Raw genomic sequence first — 18121 nt, forward strand, 5'->3', positions numbered from 1 at the left:
TCATGGAAATCTGTTCAGTTGTTTTCGTGTAATCTTGCTTCCAAACAAACAGGTAATAGAGTCTAAAAGAAGAACTCCGTGGTCTAAATGGACACATTCTTCTTTCTTTCTTCTCTTGTCAAGTTCCATAACCAGATGAAAAGGAGAGTGTTCCCTCCTTGTACAAAGGCTCCTACAAAGAAAAGCACATTTAAATATGATATGATAGAAAATGTAGCTTTCATTGATGTGTCAAGTTGTGGCGGTTTGCTCACAGCCAGCTCCTCCTCCTCATTCTCCACGTCAGCGTCCCTCCACTCCTCTTCCTCGGCGGGGTCGTAGGTGTACAGAGGAATCAGCCTGTGACGTAGCTCGTCTAATCTGAAGCAACGAAAGAAACACGTAAACCAAACTGTGACAGAACAAAAAAGGATTAAACTGATCAGAAAGTGCTGCTTAAATTCACACGAACCAACTTACCTTGATTTCCTCCTGATATACAGAACCTACAGAGAAGTAAAACAACACACACACTTAACACTAAGCCCAGAATGCCAAAGAAAAACCAGCTCAAAGAACAGAAGTGCTCTTACCACTGCAGCAGCACATCCCATCAGTGTGAGGAACACCAGGGGGATGAGGACACTGTAAGCAGGAAATCCAGGACATCCAGGCGCTGCTCCTGTGGGTGAGACGGTTGGAGTAGTGTGGTTGGAATACATTTCCCTGTGTCCGATCTCCTCCTCCATCGTTCACACAGCACCCCCCTCTGCTGCACGCACCTCAGCTGCCACCTCAGTGAGACATTCAGAGGAGCAGTCGCTGTCATTCTCTGAGAAAGGCCACTTTGGGCTCTATCGACCAGGAAGGCTCCGGATCATTACCACAGAGTCAGAAAGGCACACGGCTTACTGTGGGCCTAGGCTCAGGATTTACATCATGGTCAAACTTTTTAAGATGATTAAATCTTACCTTGTGTATCATATGTGGAGTTTGTTGTGAGCGCATGTTTCCCTTTTGTGGTTCTCAGTTCAAAGGAGACACACACACTAACACACACACAGGACTTACATAGCCCAACCTGCTCAAGCACATTCCTGTGTGAGGAGCAGATGTGACGTGCTCTGCCGGTAACTCAACTGGATCCACGTGTCTATTACTGTAAAGGCAAAAGAAAATAGAATGTTCCTCATTAGAGTGAAAGTATATTGAGATTGAAAATGTATCTTTTGTTTCTCTGGATTATTTAGTTAAATATTGTAATGAGGTTATGTCTAATACAACAATATCAGGCCATGAATACACGATGCTCCTTTGCCTTAGGATGGAGTTATAGCAAGGGAAGTGTGTGTGTGTGTGTGTGTGTGTGTGTGTGTGTGTGTGTGTGTGTGTGTGTGTGTGTGTGTGTGTGTGTGTGTGTGTGTGTGTGTGTGTGTGTGTGTGTGTTTTAATTTGTTTACTAAAATAATGATAGTATTCCTATGATTGATCTCTTGTGTTCAGTTTTCTATATTTGTGGTTATAATAGATTCCTGTGCCATTGGCGATAAAGCAAAGTAAGAATTCATTGTGTCTCAATAAAGACTCTTGAACAATCACATACGTGTAATGCTGTGTTTCCTCCAGCAGAGAGAGCATGGCTCTGTGTGTGTTGGCAGTGGGAGGGGTGAGGAGGCGCAGGTGCAGACCTTTCTTAATGTTGTACTGGTTTAACTGGCTGAGCCTGGTTTCCCTCACACGCTCCTGGTGTTGACGCAGGATGAGACCCCAGCTCGCAGAGCTCTCACGGTGAGTTTCCAACCAACACATCAATTCAGGTATTTAAGAACTAACCTGAAAATATGAAGTGTGCCCAGTGGATGTAAGAGTCTCAGTTTATTCAATATTTAAGAGATTGGATTTTCGATTTTGACAGAGCTTTACTTTAATATAAGTTGTGTGTGAGGTAAAGTAGGTTACAGTTTAAAGTCGTCATGTCTTCTGGGACTTCAGTTTAACTGCTCTAAACTCAGTTGCGCGCTCAGGTAGATTTCCTGTTAAGATTTGAAAGCTTGTTAATTATTACACAAATTCTAAACCCTGAGTCATAAAACAGCTCACTGGTCCTGCCTGTGGTGTCCTCAGGGTCATACACTCAAGCGATTCATTCCAATAAATGATAATGAATTTTGTGTTTCTTTTAGGACGCACTGAGAGCGTGAAACAACCCAAACCAAGAGGGATTTTCTTCTACAATGTGATGGATCCTCCTGACAGGCAAGATGAAACACTCCAGACATACGAGTCCAACCTCCCCTTGCCTTTGAGAGCGGATGTAGATGACCACATTTACGAGGAGCTTGACCAGCTTCGTGAAAAGGATGAGGAACTTTTGTGTGAGACCTCCTGCGCTGAGTTTATCTTCCTGCCTGAACCTCAGCCACAGCCTCCGGGTCATCTCTCGGCTGGAGGCACTGAGATCACTGACCAGCACAACACAACTAGGCTTCGCCCAGTCCGCAAGCCTCCACCTCCACCCAGAACCAGGCCTCAGCCCTGGGTGGAAGATAGACAAGGCCTTGCGGCCCCCCCTGTGCCCACTAGGAGACTCAGAAAGCAGTTTTCCTGTGACCCGGAACGGAAGCCTGTTCCAAAATACGTCCGATCCATGACGGAAATAGACCCTCATGTGAGTATGTGAAGCAAAAAGCTCCTCATCTCCTGAATAATATCACCTAAACAAGACGTGGTGAGATCAGACAGAGATGCCTAAGTTTGTTTTTACTTTCACATCAGGAGCTCTGGACAATCAAACTTATCGACACTCCACAGGGCAGCACCAGGAGGCTTTCCTCTCTCTGTGAGGCAACTTCAAAGTAAGAGAATGATACCAAACGTACGTGTTGGGAGTGATTTCCATTTCAAACTGGAAACCTGTTTGTCTTGACCATCTCTGGCAGGCTGATGTCACGGCACAAATTCAATGACGGCGTTCATAACTCCGGCGTGTTGTGGGGTCGAGTGCTGCAGGTCCACCCGGCCCTGCTGCAGGAGGTGGAGGTGACGGTCAGCGTGGCCACAGAGTGGGGCACTAACCAGATCCCCCTCCCCACCACAGGTACCATACTCATTTACAAGCCCTTTCAACCTTGCCCAGATCACACCGGTTTTACAAGGGTATTATTTGTGGCTCTCGATGGTGAGAATAAGACATATTTTGGGGTGTTGGTGGAGTATGAGCTCTACTCAGTGCAGGTTTAGTATGTTAGTTTGCAGGATTGTACATAAACTAAGGGGAAAGGTGGGTCTTGACAGAGCACTGCACTCTCCTGGCTCTTTCTACTTTACTGTATATTTCAAGCCCTTTTCTCTATCTCATTCATAAACACACAGACAAGGCTGGAAATTCATGACATTTTTCTCATTGTCCACACATTTCATGAATCACCAGATCCTTAAAACAAATGTTTTGTTGCCATATCTTGATATAACTTCTACTTCTGAATGAATTTGTGTTTTTGTCCATAAACTGGTTTTATAAAGGGGACTCTATTCAGTGTCTCACTCTGTTGAGTGCCAATCTAGTATGTAGGGATATTATGTGTGTATTGAATCCTATGTCATGGTTTGTCATGTGAGCATATAACTATTTATAGTTATGAGCGGCAATTTTGGTTCAATACCATCATTGTGAGGACATTTTGGCTTGTCCTCACAGATTCAATGAGCTGTTTGAGGGTTAAAGGGATAGTTGACCCAGAAATTAAAATGCACTCATTATCTTAACTGCTAGCGAAGGGGTGGGTGAAGTGTTTGAGTCCACAAAACACTTTAGCACTCTCAGGGGTAAACAGGGTTAGAGCCACTGTAGTATCTGGTGACCAAATCGTCAGACGTAATAAAACCACAGAAAAAGATAACCTGTCTCCATACAGCTTGTGTGGTGTCATCCAAGTGTCCGCAAGCCCCAAAATTCATATTTGACTTCAAACTGCATAATTTACACCATGTTTTTAGCCTAAATGTCTGTTGATATCTTCACGTCGCGTCTTAAGATTTGGTCAACAATTACGTCCGTGGTATTGGATTCTGCTCCAACACTGTTTACCCCTGAGACTTTTGTGGACTCAAACACTTCACCCACCCTTCCATCGGCTTAGAGGTGAGTAGATAACAAGTGAGTTTTCATTTTTAGGTGAACTATCCCTTTAAGACTTGGTTTCGGGGTTAAGGTTAGGCATTTAGTTGTGATTGTTAAGGTTAGGGTAAGGGGCTGGAGAATGTCAATGAGTGTCCTCACAACAATAGAGAGACGTGGATGTGTGTGTGTGGACTCTGAACTCTCGTCTTTTATCCAGTGAACAGGACAGTGAAGAGTCTGATCGATGAAATCTTCCAGCTGCTGGACCTCACTCCAGCCACAAGTGGGCAACACCTTCTAAAACTGTGTGACTCCGAGGAGTATCTGCGAAAGTAAGACACTTATCCAGAAACGTATATGTACCAAGATGTTGTAGTGTATGATGCTCCACATTCTTGGTACAAATTGGTGCTCTGTGTGTGATTTCTCTTCTCTGTCTGCAGTGACGAGCTGCTGGGTATGCACGACACTATTCAGATCTACTCCAAGCTCAAACTGGAGGTCCCCATGCGACTGCTCCACGTGAACAACCTCAAACACAGTCTGTGTAGGGATGTAAGTCACTTCAAACTCTGGCTCTGTTCCCACCTACAGTGCAGATCATTAACCAAGAAGGAGTGGCCTGTCTTCAGTCTCGAAACGAAGTCTAATTGTCAGGGCTGTTGTAAAGTCCTCCACCCTGATTCCTTGACTTTGTTCTGTTTACACATAACGTCATGACTGGAGGCGCTCGGCCTCAGGAATGAAACACGATAAAGGTGAACCTGATGCGTCCTTTAGATTCAGAGCCATGGAAATTCTGAACAAACATTCCACTGCAATTTCATGATTCTACATATTTTCAAAAACAGCCACAGTCCAAAAAAGCAGCCAGTTCGTTAAAGGGATGGTTCACCCAAAAAGTGAAAATTCACTCATTATCTACTCACCACTATGCCGATGGAGGGGTCGATAAAGAGTTTAAGTCCACAGGACACTTTTGAAGTTTCAGGTGTTCAATCCAATACCATTAAAGTAACTAGTGACCAACTCTTCAAACATAATGAAACATCAGAAAAAAATACATAACATGCCTCCATACTGCTGCTGTGATGTCATCCAAGTGTCCGGAAGCCCCGACATTCTAATGCTACTCAAAATGCATTCACACCATGTTTTTAGCCTAAAAGTCATTTTGATATCCTCATCAGAGCCGAGCTAGCACACAACCAGCTCACAAGCCCTCGCTCAAGGGTACACACGGGAGCCTAAGCATCCAATTGTGGACTTTGAATGTTGGTGCTTCCAGGCACTTGGATGACATCACCAGAGCAGTATGGAGGAATGTTCCTGTTGTTTAAGTAGTTGTCACCATTCACTTCAATTGTATTGGATTTGGCTGCAACACTGTTTACCCCTAAAACTCCAAAAGTGTTTTGTGGACTCAAACACTTTACCCACCCCTCCATCAGCATAGTGGTGAGTAGGTAATGAGTGAATCTTCATTTATATATGAACTATCCATTAAACGTATGTTTCTTCTCTAAGGGGGCAGACGACAGGAGCCCGTGCCAGCTGTACCAGTCCCTGCGTCCTCCCTGTCTCTTCGACACCTGCAAGTAAGATGACACACAGTCAGGCATCCCACATGCGCTTTGTACAGTGGTGTCAATGACAATGACATGTTCAGTGGGTCATGCGTAAACCAACGTCTGTTAGCAGAAAACATGACTGTTTCTCCTTTCCACTCCTGTGAGTGTGTGTTTAATCTTTCTCCCTGTCACAGGTTGAGCCTGCAGGATGTGATCAGCAACTACAACAGAGAGGTGACAGAGATCATGACGAATAAGGTCAGTAAAGACGTGACATGATGGTCGGGTATATAAATTACTCTCACACACGTGTATTTATCAGTTTTGGTTATTGATTCTTGGGTGTGATCTGTTCATGTCTATAGACTGGGATCAACACCTTTGTGCTTTTGGGTCGAGTTTACACCATCACTAATCTTCTGTGTGGACTCTCATGTGAGGAGCTGGAGGACATCATGAGCTGGCTCAACAGACTCGGCCCCACATGGCTGGTAGGATGTTACATACAAACACACATATATGAAGTGGGATCAAGCACAGACGTTCTGTTATTCAGCCCTTTTTCTTTTTAGTGGTTTTATTGATAATTTCTAATGCCTCTGCACCAGCGATAGCCAGTGACTGAATGTATTATGTTTATGGTTGTTCGTCCTATTCTTGTAAATACGATATATCAAAACACCTTGAGAGAATCCCTTAAAATGTGGTTCACAGATTTCGTTCAACTCAAGAATGTACTGATTGGATTTTTGAAGCCAAAGGTTAAGGTCGCTGTGACCTCACACAACATTTTTTCCCTTGTGAACAGAATATCTCAGGAACACCTTGAGGGAATGTCTTTTAATTTGATAAAAACATTAACATGGATTTAGAGATGATTTGATTCGATTTTTTAGGTCAAAGGTCTTTGTGACCCCTTAGAATCCATAATTGATTTGTGAACATGTTATCTTCACAAGGTACTTCTAGGGCAGTATTTCTAGTTTTCTTGCTGTAGAATACTATCTCTGCTGGTTTGCTTTTTTATTGATTAAATACTTTGCTAAGGTATTGTGACTCTATAATGCACTATTATATATCACTATCATCCTTTCATCATTCCACCGATGAATTTATGAGATGTATTTTCTCCTTTTCTTCTTCAGAGTCCTGATGAGATTGAAAGTGGTGAGTAACTGTTAATCAATTATATAAGGGTGGCACTGGTTTGTCTGTTTGATATTGACAGTAGAGGTATGGACAGGAGGGGAAAGGGGGGTATGATATGCAAAATAGGTTGCCCAATTAAATCAAAAATATTGCCAATATGGTACAACCACTTAACCACTGGGTCACAGGGGAATTTCCTTGGTATTTTACCTATAACTGTATTATATTTTAAGTATTATAGATATTGATATACTAACCTTTTGATGTGATGTTGGTTCTGTGTTCTGAACTGTAGCGGTGCTCATGCTGCGGGCGGCGCTGCTCAAAGTGCTGCAGATCTTTTTTGACAGCTTCCAGTCAGACTTCAGAGGTCAGGAGGTCACCAGCAACCTGCAAACACGTGATGTGGAGGACCACGGTGACATCTGCCAGTTCAACATCGCTGCTCTCTACAAACTGCAGCAGTCCTGGCTCAACACGTACGTGGTCACATTACTGATGTGTATGTGTACACACAAACAAATACACAAGGGTGGACCACACCCCTGATATCAACACTAGATTTTTGTTGGTTTCTCTATATTTTTCTTCATAGGTATGACCACTTCTCTATTTCCTGTGAGTTGATGTACAGAGGAGTGAAGATCTGCGACACCGGTGTTTCTGAACACATCAGCACGGCCTTGTCGTATGGAAACAAGATCCAGTGTAACCGCATGTAAGAGTAAAAGCTGTAAAAGAAAAAGAAATTGACATATTCATTCTTCTCTTTCCTTGTCTGTGAAGATTCTCAGTCATCCAGGTCATGGTATATCTACATGATAAAAAGAGTCCAGTTGACCCGTTCTTTGTTGCCATAAGTTTTACATTGTGACTGTTAATGAAACAGAAATGGAATCAGACCTATCAGCTTTGCTTTATTTCCTTGCATCTGACTCAGGCTCTGTTGTGCCCTCACATGTGTGTGCATGACAAAGAGTTCCCATTAAATCCATAGTTTTTCACTCAAATTTGAGAACAATAGAAAAAGTTAAAGGGATAGTTCACCGAAAAATGAAAATTCATTCAATCTCTACTCACCACTCTGGAGGGGTGGGTGAAGTGTTTGAGTTCACAAAATGCTTTTGGAGTTTCAGGCCAGCGTTGCAGCCAAATCCAATACAATGATAAGTAAATGATGACCACTTCTTATTGAGTAGATAATGAGTGAATGTAAACATTTTCTGTGAACTATCCCATAAAGATTTTTTACTAAAGAGTTATTATAAGAGTTAATCTAAACAAACAAACAAGTGATGTGAGATAACTTAAACAGAAAGAAGCAGCATGTTTATGGTAGCATACGTTTGATTTCAGGATGGTGTTCCCTGTTCCAGTGAAGGAGCTGCCCTATGAGAGCATGTTGACGTTTCACTTCAAAGGCTCAAAGAAAGGAAAGAACCCTGAGCTCCTCGGCTGGGCCGTATTACCTCTCTACACCAACAGGTAAGTTGCCCACAACAGAATTCAGTGTTATATTATCTAACTTCTCATTATGTTAGGCTTTGCTTACGTGTTTGACAGTTTCAAGGAGAGTATTGAGAGGATCAGGGGCATTGAAAATGTTCAGCTAACGATTTAGTGAACCTGTCCTTTAAGAACTTTTCAATGAATCCTCCCTGTGTGTTAAATGCTCACATTCATTTTTTAATAGTTGGGGTCAATAACAAGTTTCAAATCACTTTGGGTTTCTGAATAATGTCAAAAACTGATTTAACTGATCTAATTTTGCATATGATTTGAATTTCTTTCCAGTAATTCTGCTATTACACATTTACTACACAGTGCTGTGGTTCCTTTTAAATTATATTGTGCTCATATATTTGATACTGCACAACAGTTGACACAATAATTAATGACATAGGGTGTGTGCTGTGTGTGTGGAGGACTTTGGTTACAGGGACCGTCCTGCTCAGTCTGTCCACGCTGGCCTGGACGCCGGCTCCTCCCTCCCCTGCCCTGTTCGACAGTCACACTCAACCTGCTGGGGTCATACTGCAGGTTAGTAATACTGAACAACTCTGCCCCCTGTTGAGCAAAACACCACACTACACCACATTACCTGCTCCATACTTCATCCTACGATTGGTCTGCTCCAGCTCGAGTTTCCAAATCAGTTCAAGTGGACATATCAGAGGCCCATCGCACTGCCTGGTTCGGTCATGTTCACTCAGCCTTGTGAGGAGCTGCAGAAGAAGATGCTGGACGTCTCGAGGAAGCACTTCCTCTGTTTGTGAGTAAAGAAAAACAAGTATCATATGATGATTTTTGACCATATACAGTTTAACTTCTAAAGAGAGAATTCCATTTCCTGAATTTTCTTCTCGTTGTCTGTCTCTCTAACCATATCATCTCTTCTGTCAGTCTAACAGAAAATGAGAAAGGTTTCCTGTGGGAGAAGCGAGACTGTGGAGACAAAAGCAACACGTTCCTCCACCTGATGCTGGGCGGAGTTCTCCAGTGGAAGCCTGAATACTTGACAGAGATCTATACTGTAGTAGAGAACTGGCCCATTCATCTACCTGAGGAGGCGCTCTTCCTGCTCAGTGACAGGTAGACTGCACTGGCTTCACATACACAAACTAGACTTGCACTCAATAGAGCACATAGCTCTGCCAGCAGTCTCCTAAAATTAAAGCAAACCTACAGGTGAGGCCACATTAGATTTCTCAGCTAAGTATTTGTGGTAGATACAGATTTATTGGGTTTTTCATGGTCCATATAAACATTGAAAACAATCAGGACTCAGAGTGAAAAGGTTTTCTCTCCGAGCCTTCTGCAAGACTCATCGGTAACAAAACAAAGTAATACTGAGGTTAAGTTTATAGAGTTTAGTGACATCTAGTGGTGAAGTTGCATGTTGCAGCTGAGTTCCCATTACCTAACCCTCCCCTTCCAAACATGTGAGAGAAACTGTGGTAACCTTCTGTTGTCATAAAAACTCAAATGGTGTTTAGTTTTTCCGGTCTGAGTTACTGTAACATGCCAGGCTCCACAGAGTGGACCCTTTCCCGATATTAATATAAAGTATTTAAATATAAAGGGCTTATTCTAGGGGTAAAGAAAACAACAATTCATACAATTTATATTAAACACACAGGATTTTTTTAGATTTAATTTCGATCTCCTAATAGATCCCTTTCATCTCAATCTTACCTAAAGGTTTATAGCCATATTAGTTACAATACTGCAGCTGAAACAAGCTGAAACACATTTAACTCCACTACATCCAGACCCATGGTTGACCTGTGACTGAAATTCATGTCAAACATCACAACCATGATTCATGTTTCCATCGGTCTTAACACGTCTTTCTTCAGTTTCCATGATCAGACTGTGAGGGGAGCTGCGGTTCAGTACTTTGATCAGATATCTGATGGAGAACTGGAGATGTTTCTGCCTCAGCTGGTCCAGGTAAACACACCCACACCCTCACACTCCTCCACATTATCCATATGGTATCTTTTACAAGTAAATATCTCAGCACAGGACCAAACCATTTGTAGTGTAGGTGTCACACCTTGTTACTTTCCTCAGACGTGTGATGAATGACATGTCCTGCAGGCTCTGAAGAGTGAGTGGGAGTTGGAGGGACCTCTGGTGATGCTGCTGTTGGAGAGATCACTGAGGAACATCCGAATCGCCCAGCAACTCTACTGGTGAGCAAGCGAGTCAGACATCAAACTGAGGGGACGTGGACTGTGAAATTCCACATTGAAAATGTTGGACTTTACTTTGAAAAATCTCCAGATTTATCCAGTAAAAATGTTTGATATTCAGTATGTAGGTAGTCAGAGAGGTTCTGAACACAGGCATATCAGTTAAAATATTAATATGACAGTTTGCATGAAAAGAAATGTCACTGTAATGCATTCATATCCTTGCTTTGGTTTTATTTTGTGTTTTTTTTTATGCTCTGTATTTTTCACTGCTATTTAAATTTTTGATGTTTCTATGGTGACAGGCTGCTGGAGGACGCTCAGACTGACCCTTACTACCAGAGTTGGTACAATAAGATTCAGGCGGCGCTGTTGCACTGCTGTGGCCGGACACTGAGGCAGGAGCTGGAGCACGAAACCCACCTGGTGTCCGAGCTGGTGCAGATGGCTGACAGGGTCCGCAACGCTGACAAGTCTCGACGTAAGGTCTGTATCCAGGTCTCTCATCCACCCATTCATGTATGCACTCACCTAATGGCTCATAATCCTCTATTGTTTGTGACTGTAACTGTGCAGGTTTAACATTTTATTTTAGTTAGTTTGTAATTTGATGAATTTGTCTGCAGAATGTTCTGAATGCAGAAAAGATGAAATTTATAAACCTCTTCAAAGACGGGATCAGCTTTTGTCTGCCCCTGGATCCTGCCGTCCGTGTGAAGGCGGTGGACGTGGATGTAAGAACATTACAAAACTTTATTATAGTTTAAGAGAAACTTTAAAGAATTGGATCGCAAATGTGTCAGTGATAAAATGCCAAATGCCTGAAAGGAAGTATAGGAAGTATTGTGATTGGGCCTCTCTGCTGTATGTAAGTGTTCTTTAGAGGAATGTAGACTACCGATAGCTGATGTCATCACAGGTTCTCTGAGACGATTGAAGTAAGTATTTTCTTATTTGAGTCAATGTTCCAGCACAAATTCCCTGACAAACTATATTTCATTACTCTTATTTCATACACACTCTGACTCTGAACCATTTCATTGTTTCCTTCTGTTGATGCGTTTCCTTCAGGCCTGTAAGTTCTACAACTCCAACGCTGCTCCTCTGGGGATCACCTTCGTCTGCACCGACCCTCTGGCCAAGAACGTCGGTGTCATCTGCAAGGTTGGTTATTGTCTTGCACCACCAGACATGTCTCCACTATTGTTCAATAAGTTGGAAATGAAATGATTCTTTATTGTCCAGATTTCCCTTCTGAAGACAATTTTAATTTGTTACAGAACAGCTCGCTCATACTGCTACTACCACATGTTACCTAAACTCTGTTGCTAAGTCAAAGAGCCAGATTTTCATCCCTCAGTGCATTGTATTGTTCAGACTGGAGATAACCTGCGTCAGGACATGCTGGTGCTTCAGATCGTCCGTGTGATGGACAGGCTTTGGCTCCAGGAGGGACTGGACCTGCAAATGATCACCTACAAGTGTCTGTCCACAGGCCCAGCTCAGGGTCAGTAAGATTTGTCTGTAAATGTATATTTCCCATCTTGGCTGTGAATTTGTGTTTACCTCACTTCCATGCTTGTGATCTATGTGTCTGTCAGGTCTGGTGGAAGTGGTTCCGGACGCAGTGACCCTGGGGAAGATTCACCAGGAGTGGGGTCTGAGTGGGACACTACGGGAGGACACGCTGGAGAAGTGGTTCCACATGTGGAACAAAACCAAAGAGGACTATGAAAAGGTTACAACATTTTGTGAATGTGAATTGTGTGCCTTGATCGTTCTCTTGAATATCCAGTTTGATGTTCATTGTGTAACATTGCTCCATCGTGTAACTGCAGGCTGTGATGAACTTCATCCACTCGTGCGCAGGCTGGTGCGTGGCCACGTTCATCCTGGGGATCTGTGACCGTCACAACGACAACATCATGTTGAAACCCAGCGGACACATGTTCCACATTGACTTCGGCAAGATTATGGGGAATGCCCAGAAGTTTGGAACCTTTAAAAGGCAAGTCGATAAAAAGGCAAGCAGCATTGTCAAAGGGAAATGAGTTGCTTGAGTGTTGTAGTTGATAGAATGTGGATTTTTGCTGGTAGTGGTGTTTTAAATGTGTCCCAGAAAGAATTTGAGGCCCTAAAGCAGAGTTTGCTGATTGTTTGCTTTTCCAAAACTGGTATAAAATATTGTTGGTCATTAAAATTCATAACAATATACATCACTTAGACTTGATCCCAGCAACCCCAACTCTAACTGACTTCCAGCATCCCTTTTCAAAGACAACAATGTGAATAAACAAGAATCCCTCCCACTCTATGTTGCAATAGGGACCGCTCTCCATTCATCTTTACATCTGAGATGCAGCACTTCATCACAGGGGGGGGGCAGAAGCCTCAGCGCTTGCATCGCTTCGTGGAGCTCTGCTGTGAAGCTTACAACAAAATCAGACGGCGATCGGCACTGATTCTCAGCCTGTTGGAGCTGGTGAGCGATTTACTGAATAATAACTTCAAAGTTATTATTATCTGAGAATAGATCATGTTTAAAATAACAAACCCTCACTCATGGTGTGAACGTGGCCACCAGATGCTACATGCTGGAATGCCAGAACTGAAGGACAACAATGACCTGCAGTACGTCCAGAACAACCTCAGACCTCATGACACCGACCTGGAGGCCACATCCTACTTTACGAAGTAAGTTAACAGGCAACACACAGGGTTTATATCTGCGGTTTCATTTTTGGGATGCAAGTTATCAGACACAGTTGTATTTATTGGTGTTTGATGTAGGAAGATCAAGGAGAGCATAGGCTGTGTTGCAGTCAAGTTTAACTTCCTGACACACAACATGGCCCAAGGGAAGAAGCAAGAACCTCTAACCAGGGACGGCATCCCGGCTCCCAGCACCAACATCCAAGAAGCTGTCATCCAAGGATACACAGACAAGGACAAAGATGTGGTGAGGCCAAAAAGGTTGCTCTTTGTGTTTGGTGATTTAGTTTCTTTTTACAACAAAACGTCATGCTTTCACACGACAGCCATTTCCCAAACATTCTACTAGGGGGCTGGCAGAGTGAGCTTATGTGAGAATACAGCTTGAAAATGTCCAGATTCACGCCAATGAGTGGGCGTGTCAGTGATGTTTGTTACTGACTGACGTGAAAGGAGAAGAGGACAAATATGGAAACACAACGAGATTCAAGAGTTTTTGATGCTAAGGGCCGAAACTGGTGACCATGTGCTAGCAGCAGAATTGTTATGTATCCATGTCCTGCCTCGTGTTTGCTTCACGCAGGCGTCTTTCCTCATCTGAATGATCCGTCAGTTTCCTGTGAACACATCTGATTCAAATAATCACCTGTTGTGTCCAGAGTTCACGCCTGAAAACATTGTCAGATATTTAGCCTCTCTTGTTCGCATCCAATATTCTTAACTTGGTTCAAACAAACAGACTATTAAACTGTTGAAAGATGAAACTATCCAAGTTCTTGAGTAGAAGTCAGTCTTTGTTGTTGAAATCTATTTGGCACCTGAAGTAAAAAAATAATTGACTATATGAAAATAATTAGTCACTTATTAAAAGTATTAAAAATACATTTGGGGTACACAGTGTGCTTGAACAAGGCAAAATTTGACATCTTAATATATAATATATAAAGATATATAATGTGTGGTGTTGCTCAAAGCTATAGAGTTAACAGTAAACAATGGATGACTTTAAAATGTTTAAATTGAAACACCCTACATCCACCACTCACGCTGAAGGAGTCACCTGGGAATCAGTTGTTTAAGAACATGGATGGATATCTGAAACCCTAATCCTCTCGCAGCCACATTGAATGATGTGTTTTGTTTGATCTGCAGATGTATAGCCTCAGAGTAACCATCGATGATGGTTTTCTGACCAGTGAGAAGACGTTCGCCCAGCTTGAGCTGATCCATAAGCAGCTGCAGAAATACTTCATTGAATCAATGCTGCCCAAGTAAGTAAAGAAAATAAGATTCACAGATCCAGCTTGCATATCATGACTATTTAAATTTGAACTAAACTTTTTCTTTTATCAATAAATAAATAATAATAAGATATGTTTAGAAAATAACTGGATGCATGTCATTCTCTTCTCCCTGAAAGTTTTCCGAGCAGGTATATTCCGTCCGCCACCACCAGGAAGATGTCTCTGCTGAATAAGTACCTGAAACAGCTTTTTGAGGGACCATGCAAGGGAGTGAGTTCCTCGTGCAACGCTCCACATCATCACTGCTTGATTCCCCCCGTGATATTTACCTGGCTCTAACTTGTTCATCTCTCTCACTGCAGAATGAGTTTGTGTGCAGCTTGTTCCTGGACGGCCCCGGCAATGTCCAAGAAATTGATCCGACCGGTAAGAAGTATTTTTAATGTGAAAGTTGATTCTGCTGTATACTAATAGTTTATATACATGTGCTATGCTATGATTTTCTGGCACTGAAACACTGATATTTTGCAGGAGCCACGCCTCAGATCCAGCTCTACATTTCTTATGTTAACTCTAAGCTCTCGGTTTTGGTAAAACACCTGAAGAACCTTGTGAGTTTCCTTCACTATGAGAGCTGGTGCACACTTAAGGATTATCTGGCTGATTTTAGATCAGATTTGTCTCCTCCGACTACCGTGGGGGGTTCCCTATTAGAATCGGCAAACTGAGCAAATCCGCAACTGCTAATGAGGATCAAAACTCATGCTATCAAAGCTTATTCCACCTTCACAGCCATGATTTCATCAAGCGTTTTTTTAGTTTTTCGCTGCAAAACATAACACACACAAAAGTGCAGCAAGGTTAGGGAATTCATCCCCCTCTATATTTTTGTTTACTTCTGAAGTCAAGTTTGTAAGTTTCTGTGAGATCTCAAGCCTCTGCAAGTGTGTGATTTGACTTTCTGGCCAAATCACAGGCGTTCTGTCTGTAGTCTCTAACCTTTTAAAATCGGTTCAGAGTTTAAAATCCTCGAGTGTGCACCAGGCCTTTTTAATTTTTATTGCAAATGTTGTAAATTGGTTCTCTGTAGAAATACAAAGTGGTTTGTGCTGAGGAGCAGCTTTTCTCTTTTGTCCTTTTCTCTTTTCGACAGAAACATGCAAACGGCTCTAACCCCGACGCCTACGTGGTTATGCGCCTGCGACCGGACCCTCAGCGGCGCTCCAAGAGGAGGACAAAGGTGGTCCGCAACAATGATAACCCCACTTTCAATGAACTGGTACATCACCTTCTCTGCTGTTCTCACTTCATTAACATATGTTTTATATGAGGAAAATGAATGGCACTCAGCAGAGCACTTACCTGCGCAAAGGTCCCCTTACTAAACCGCATTTAAATTCACTAGATCCAGATTTTCATTTTGATCTGCGCCCAATTACAAGGACGCATAATTATCAGTCCCCTGAATATGCCTGAGATGTAATGAGTTCTCCCCAAATCTAGCACATCCTTTCACCAAGTTCCGTGGTCATCCGTCCAGTAGTTTCTGTTTAATCCTGCTAACTAACAGACAAAGGCAGGTGATGTTGTGACCGCCATCATCTTTTCTTCAGGATTTGATGGAGATCAACAACAAAGAGTGAATATTGGACCTAAATTCATCAGATAAATACAACTTTTAATTGATGCTTCTCATTAACTGGGCGTCTGACTAGGCTTCTCTTTGCTATCTCGTTCTTTCATATGAACTCAAAAGGTGATAACATGTTAGGGAACCTTTTCCATATCCTCTTTAGGTGATGTGATGTCACTCAGCACAAACTCAATTTGACTGATGCGTGTAGCGTTCACTTCCATCGTGAGCTCTGCCGCTCTCCTCTCTGTGTGAGCGTGATGAGATCTTTGAGCGTTAAACCCAGCAGACTCCGACCCAGCAGCTCTGACAGCCTGTTGCATGTTTTATGTGAACCAGAGATTTGAGATAAAAGCCAAAGATTGGAGGCCACATGCAGCGCCGAGTTGATAGGAGCTGATAACTCAAACATCTGCCTCCTGTTCACAGCTGGAGTACAACTCTGTTCCGCTGCTGTATGGGATGGTGCTGGAAGTGACGGTGAAGAGCAAGAAGACGTTGGTGGCTGCGACCAACATCAGACTGGAGGACAAGTTCCTGGACAAGAAAACCTGGTTTCCCCTTGGGAACTGTACAGTCTGACCTGAGAGCACTGTGCTTCTGCTGCCAGCAGAGGGCGCAGACACACTGAGGGACAGGATCCAGACTGATGAAGTTTGGGAGATTCACCTGAGAGGAGGAAGTGTGCACTGACATTTTTAACTATTTATCTGATGCAACTGATCCTTATTGAACCCTGAGCTCATTGCACTGCTGGTGGATGGAAGACGTTACAAATCTGAGTCACTAGACTCCGGGGGAGAGACTGTTTATTGTGCGAATTATTGTAAAATATTTGATTCTGCTTGTTTTGATGCAGTCTCTGTGATGAAGGAAAGAAACTATTACTTGTATTATTGTACGTGCACTTTAATTTGTACATACATTTTGTTTTCGTTGTTGTAAATGTGCCCGGTTGAGACTGTCAACGTGGCAGATTGAGGAGGAGGTGATACACGGCCGTTTGTTGTTGTCATTCCGAGCTGCCTGTCAGTTACCAGACTGAACGTGTTGTTTGTCCCTTTAGGCCGTGACAACTGGGTGTCCTTGACCATTAGAAGGGGGAAGGAGAGTGTGTGTGAGCAGGATGACAACACTGCCTCTCTGGCCTGAGGGGTTGACTTAACACCCCCCCCTCCTTTCTCTCTCTCCATCCTTGGTCTTACCCATCAGTGGTGTCCAGACACAGTTATTCACACAAACATGCAGAGGCAGATGTTCACATGCCTGTACAAATATCCAGAAAAAAAAAAAACACACACACACATACACACACACACACACACACACACATCCACATGGCCTCTTTCAAGGCTGAGGCAGGTCTAAATGCCATCCTCCTCCTGACAGGCCTGCTGACCCGTGCTCTCCTCCTCCTCCTCCTCCTCATTCACAGTACTCAGTGATGAACGCAGATAGGAATAGACGCCCCTGCACTGGATTTGGCTCAATAATGTATATACCTCTGTGAAAGCTATTTATATTATTCCCTGTTGGCTCTCGCACAGGGTGGCTGGCTCGGAACAGAAAACAGTGGCTGCTACTCGCTCATCGGAATGTTCACGGAGTGTGAATGTATCCCGGTGTGACTCATCAATTCCAGCCTCAAAGGTGCTGTAACTGATTCTGGGGAACGGCACATGCGTTACCACTGATCTCAACAAGTTTGCATTGGCCATCACAAACATTAACTTTATCTGTAGACAAAAAACACCCGTTGCATAACCATGCGTTCAATGACCAGAATAAGCCTAAAGAGAGAAAGGGAGAGTTTGCGTGTGCGTGTGTCCATGAAGAAGCAGACAGTCGGACACTGATGAATGCTACACCACCGGTGCTCGTGACTGGCTGCTGCCTGCTCAGAGGACATTACATACCGGTATTTGTGGTGGCCACAGCCCACAGCCTCCGGTGGCCACTCCTTGTGTCCTCACTGCTCATCAATGTTCACACAAGTCTCCATAATTTCTTTACCT

The 18121-nt window shown here is 43.1% G+C and overlaps 1 protein-coding gene across 1 annotated transcript; it reads left to right on the plus strand.

Moving 5' to 3' along the window:
* Positions 1 to 2218: 2218 nt before the first annotated feature.
* On the plus strand, positions 2219 to 16688 carry pik3c2g (phosphatidylinositol-4-phosphate 3-kinase catalytic subunit type 2 gamma). The gene is made up of 32 exons (XM_061077246.1): positions 2219 to 2647; positions 2722 to 2834; positions 2919 to 3076; positions 4317 to 4431; positions 4543 to 4654; positions 5627 to 5697; positions 5865 to 5928; positions 6036 to 6161; positions 6816 to 6837; positions 7115 to 7298; positions 7415 to 7537; positions 8176 to 8304; positions 8745 to 8859; positions 8958 to 9091; positions 9223 to 9411; positions 10179 to 10272; positions 10423 to 10517; positions 10823 to 11003; positions 11144 to 11251; positions 11589 to 11681; positions 11895 to 12024; positions 12119 to 12255; positions 12356 to 12525; positions 12843 to 12999; positions 13102 to 13211; positions 13308 to 13476; positions 14382 to 14500; positions 14650 to 14743; positions 14836 to 14899; positions 15005 to 15084; positions 15627 to 15752; positions 16536 to 16688. The coding sequence occupies exons 1-32, from the start codon at positions 2219 to 2221 to the stop codon at positions 16686 to 16688; spliced, it is 4164 nt and encodes a 1387-aa protein (XP_060933229.1).
* The last annotated feature ends 1433 nt before the right edge of the window (positions 16689 to 18121 follow it).

This window comes from Limanda limanda, chromosome 8 (genome assembly GCF_963576545.1).
Source record: "Limanda limanda chromosome 8, fLimLim1.1, whole genome shotgun sequence".
Lineage (NCBI taxonomy): Eukaryota > Metazoa > Chordata > Actinopteri > Pleuronectiformes > Pleuronectidae > Limanda > Limanda limanda.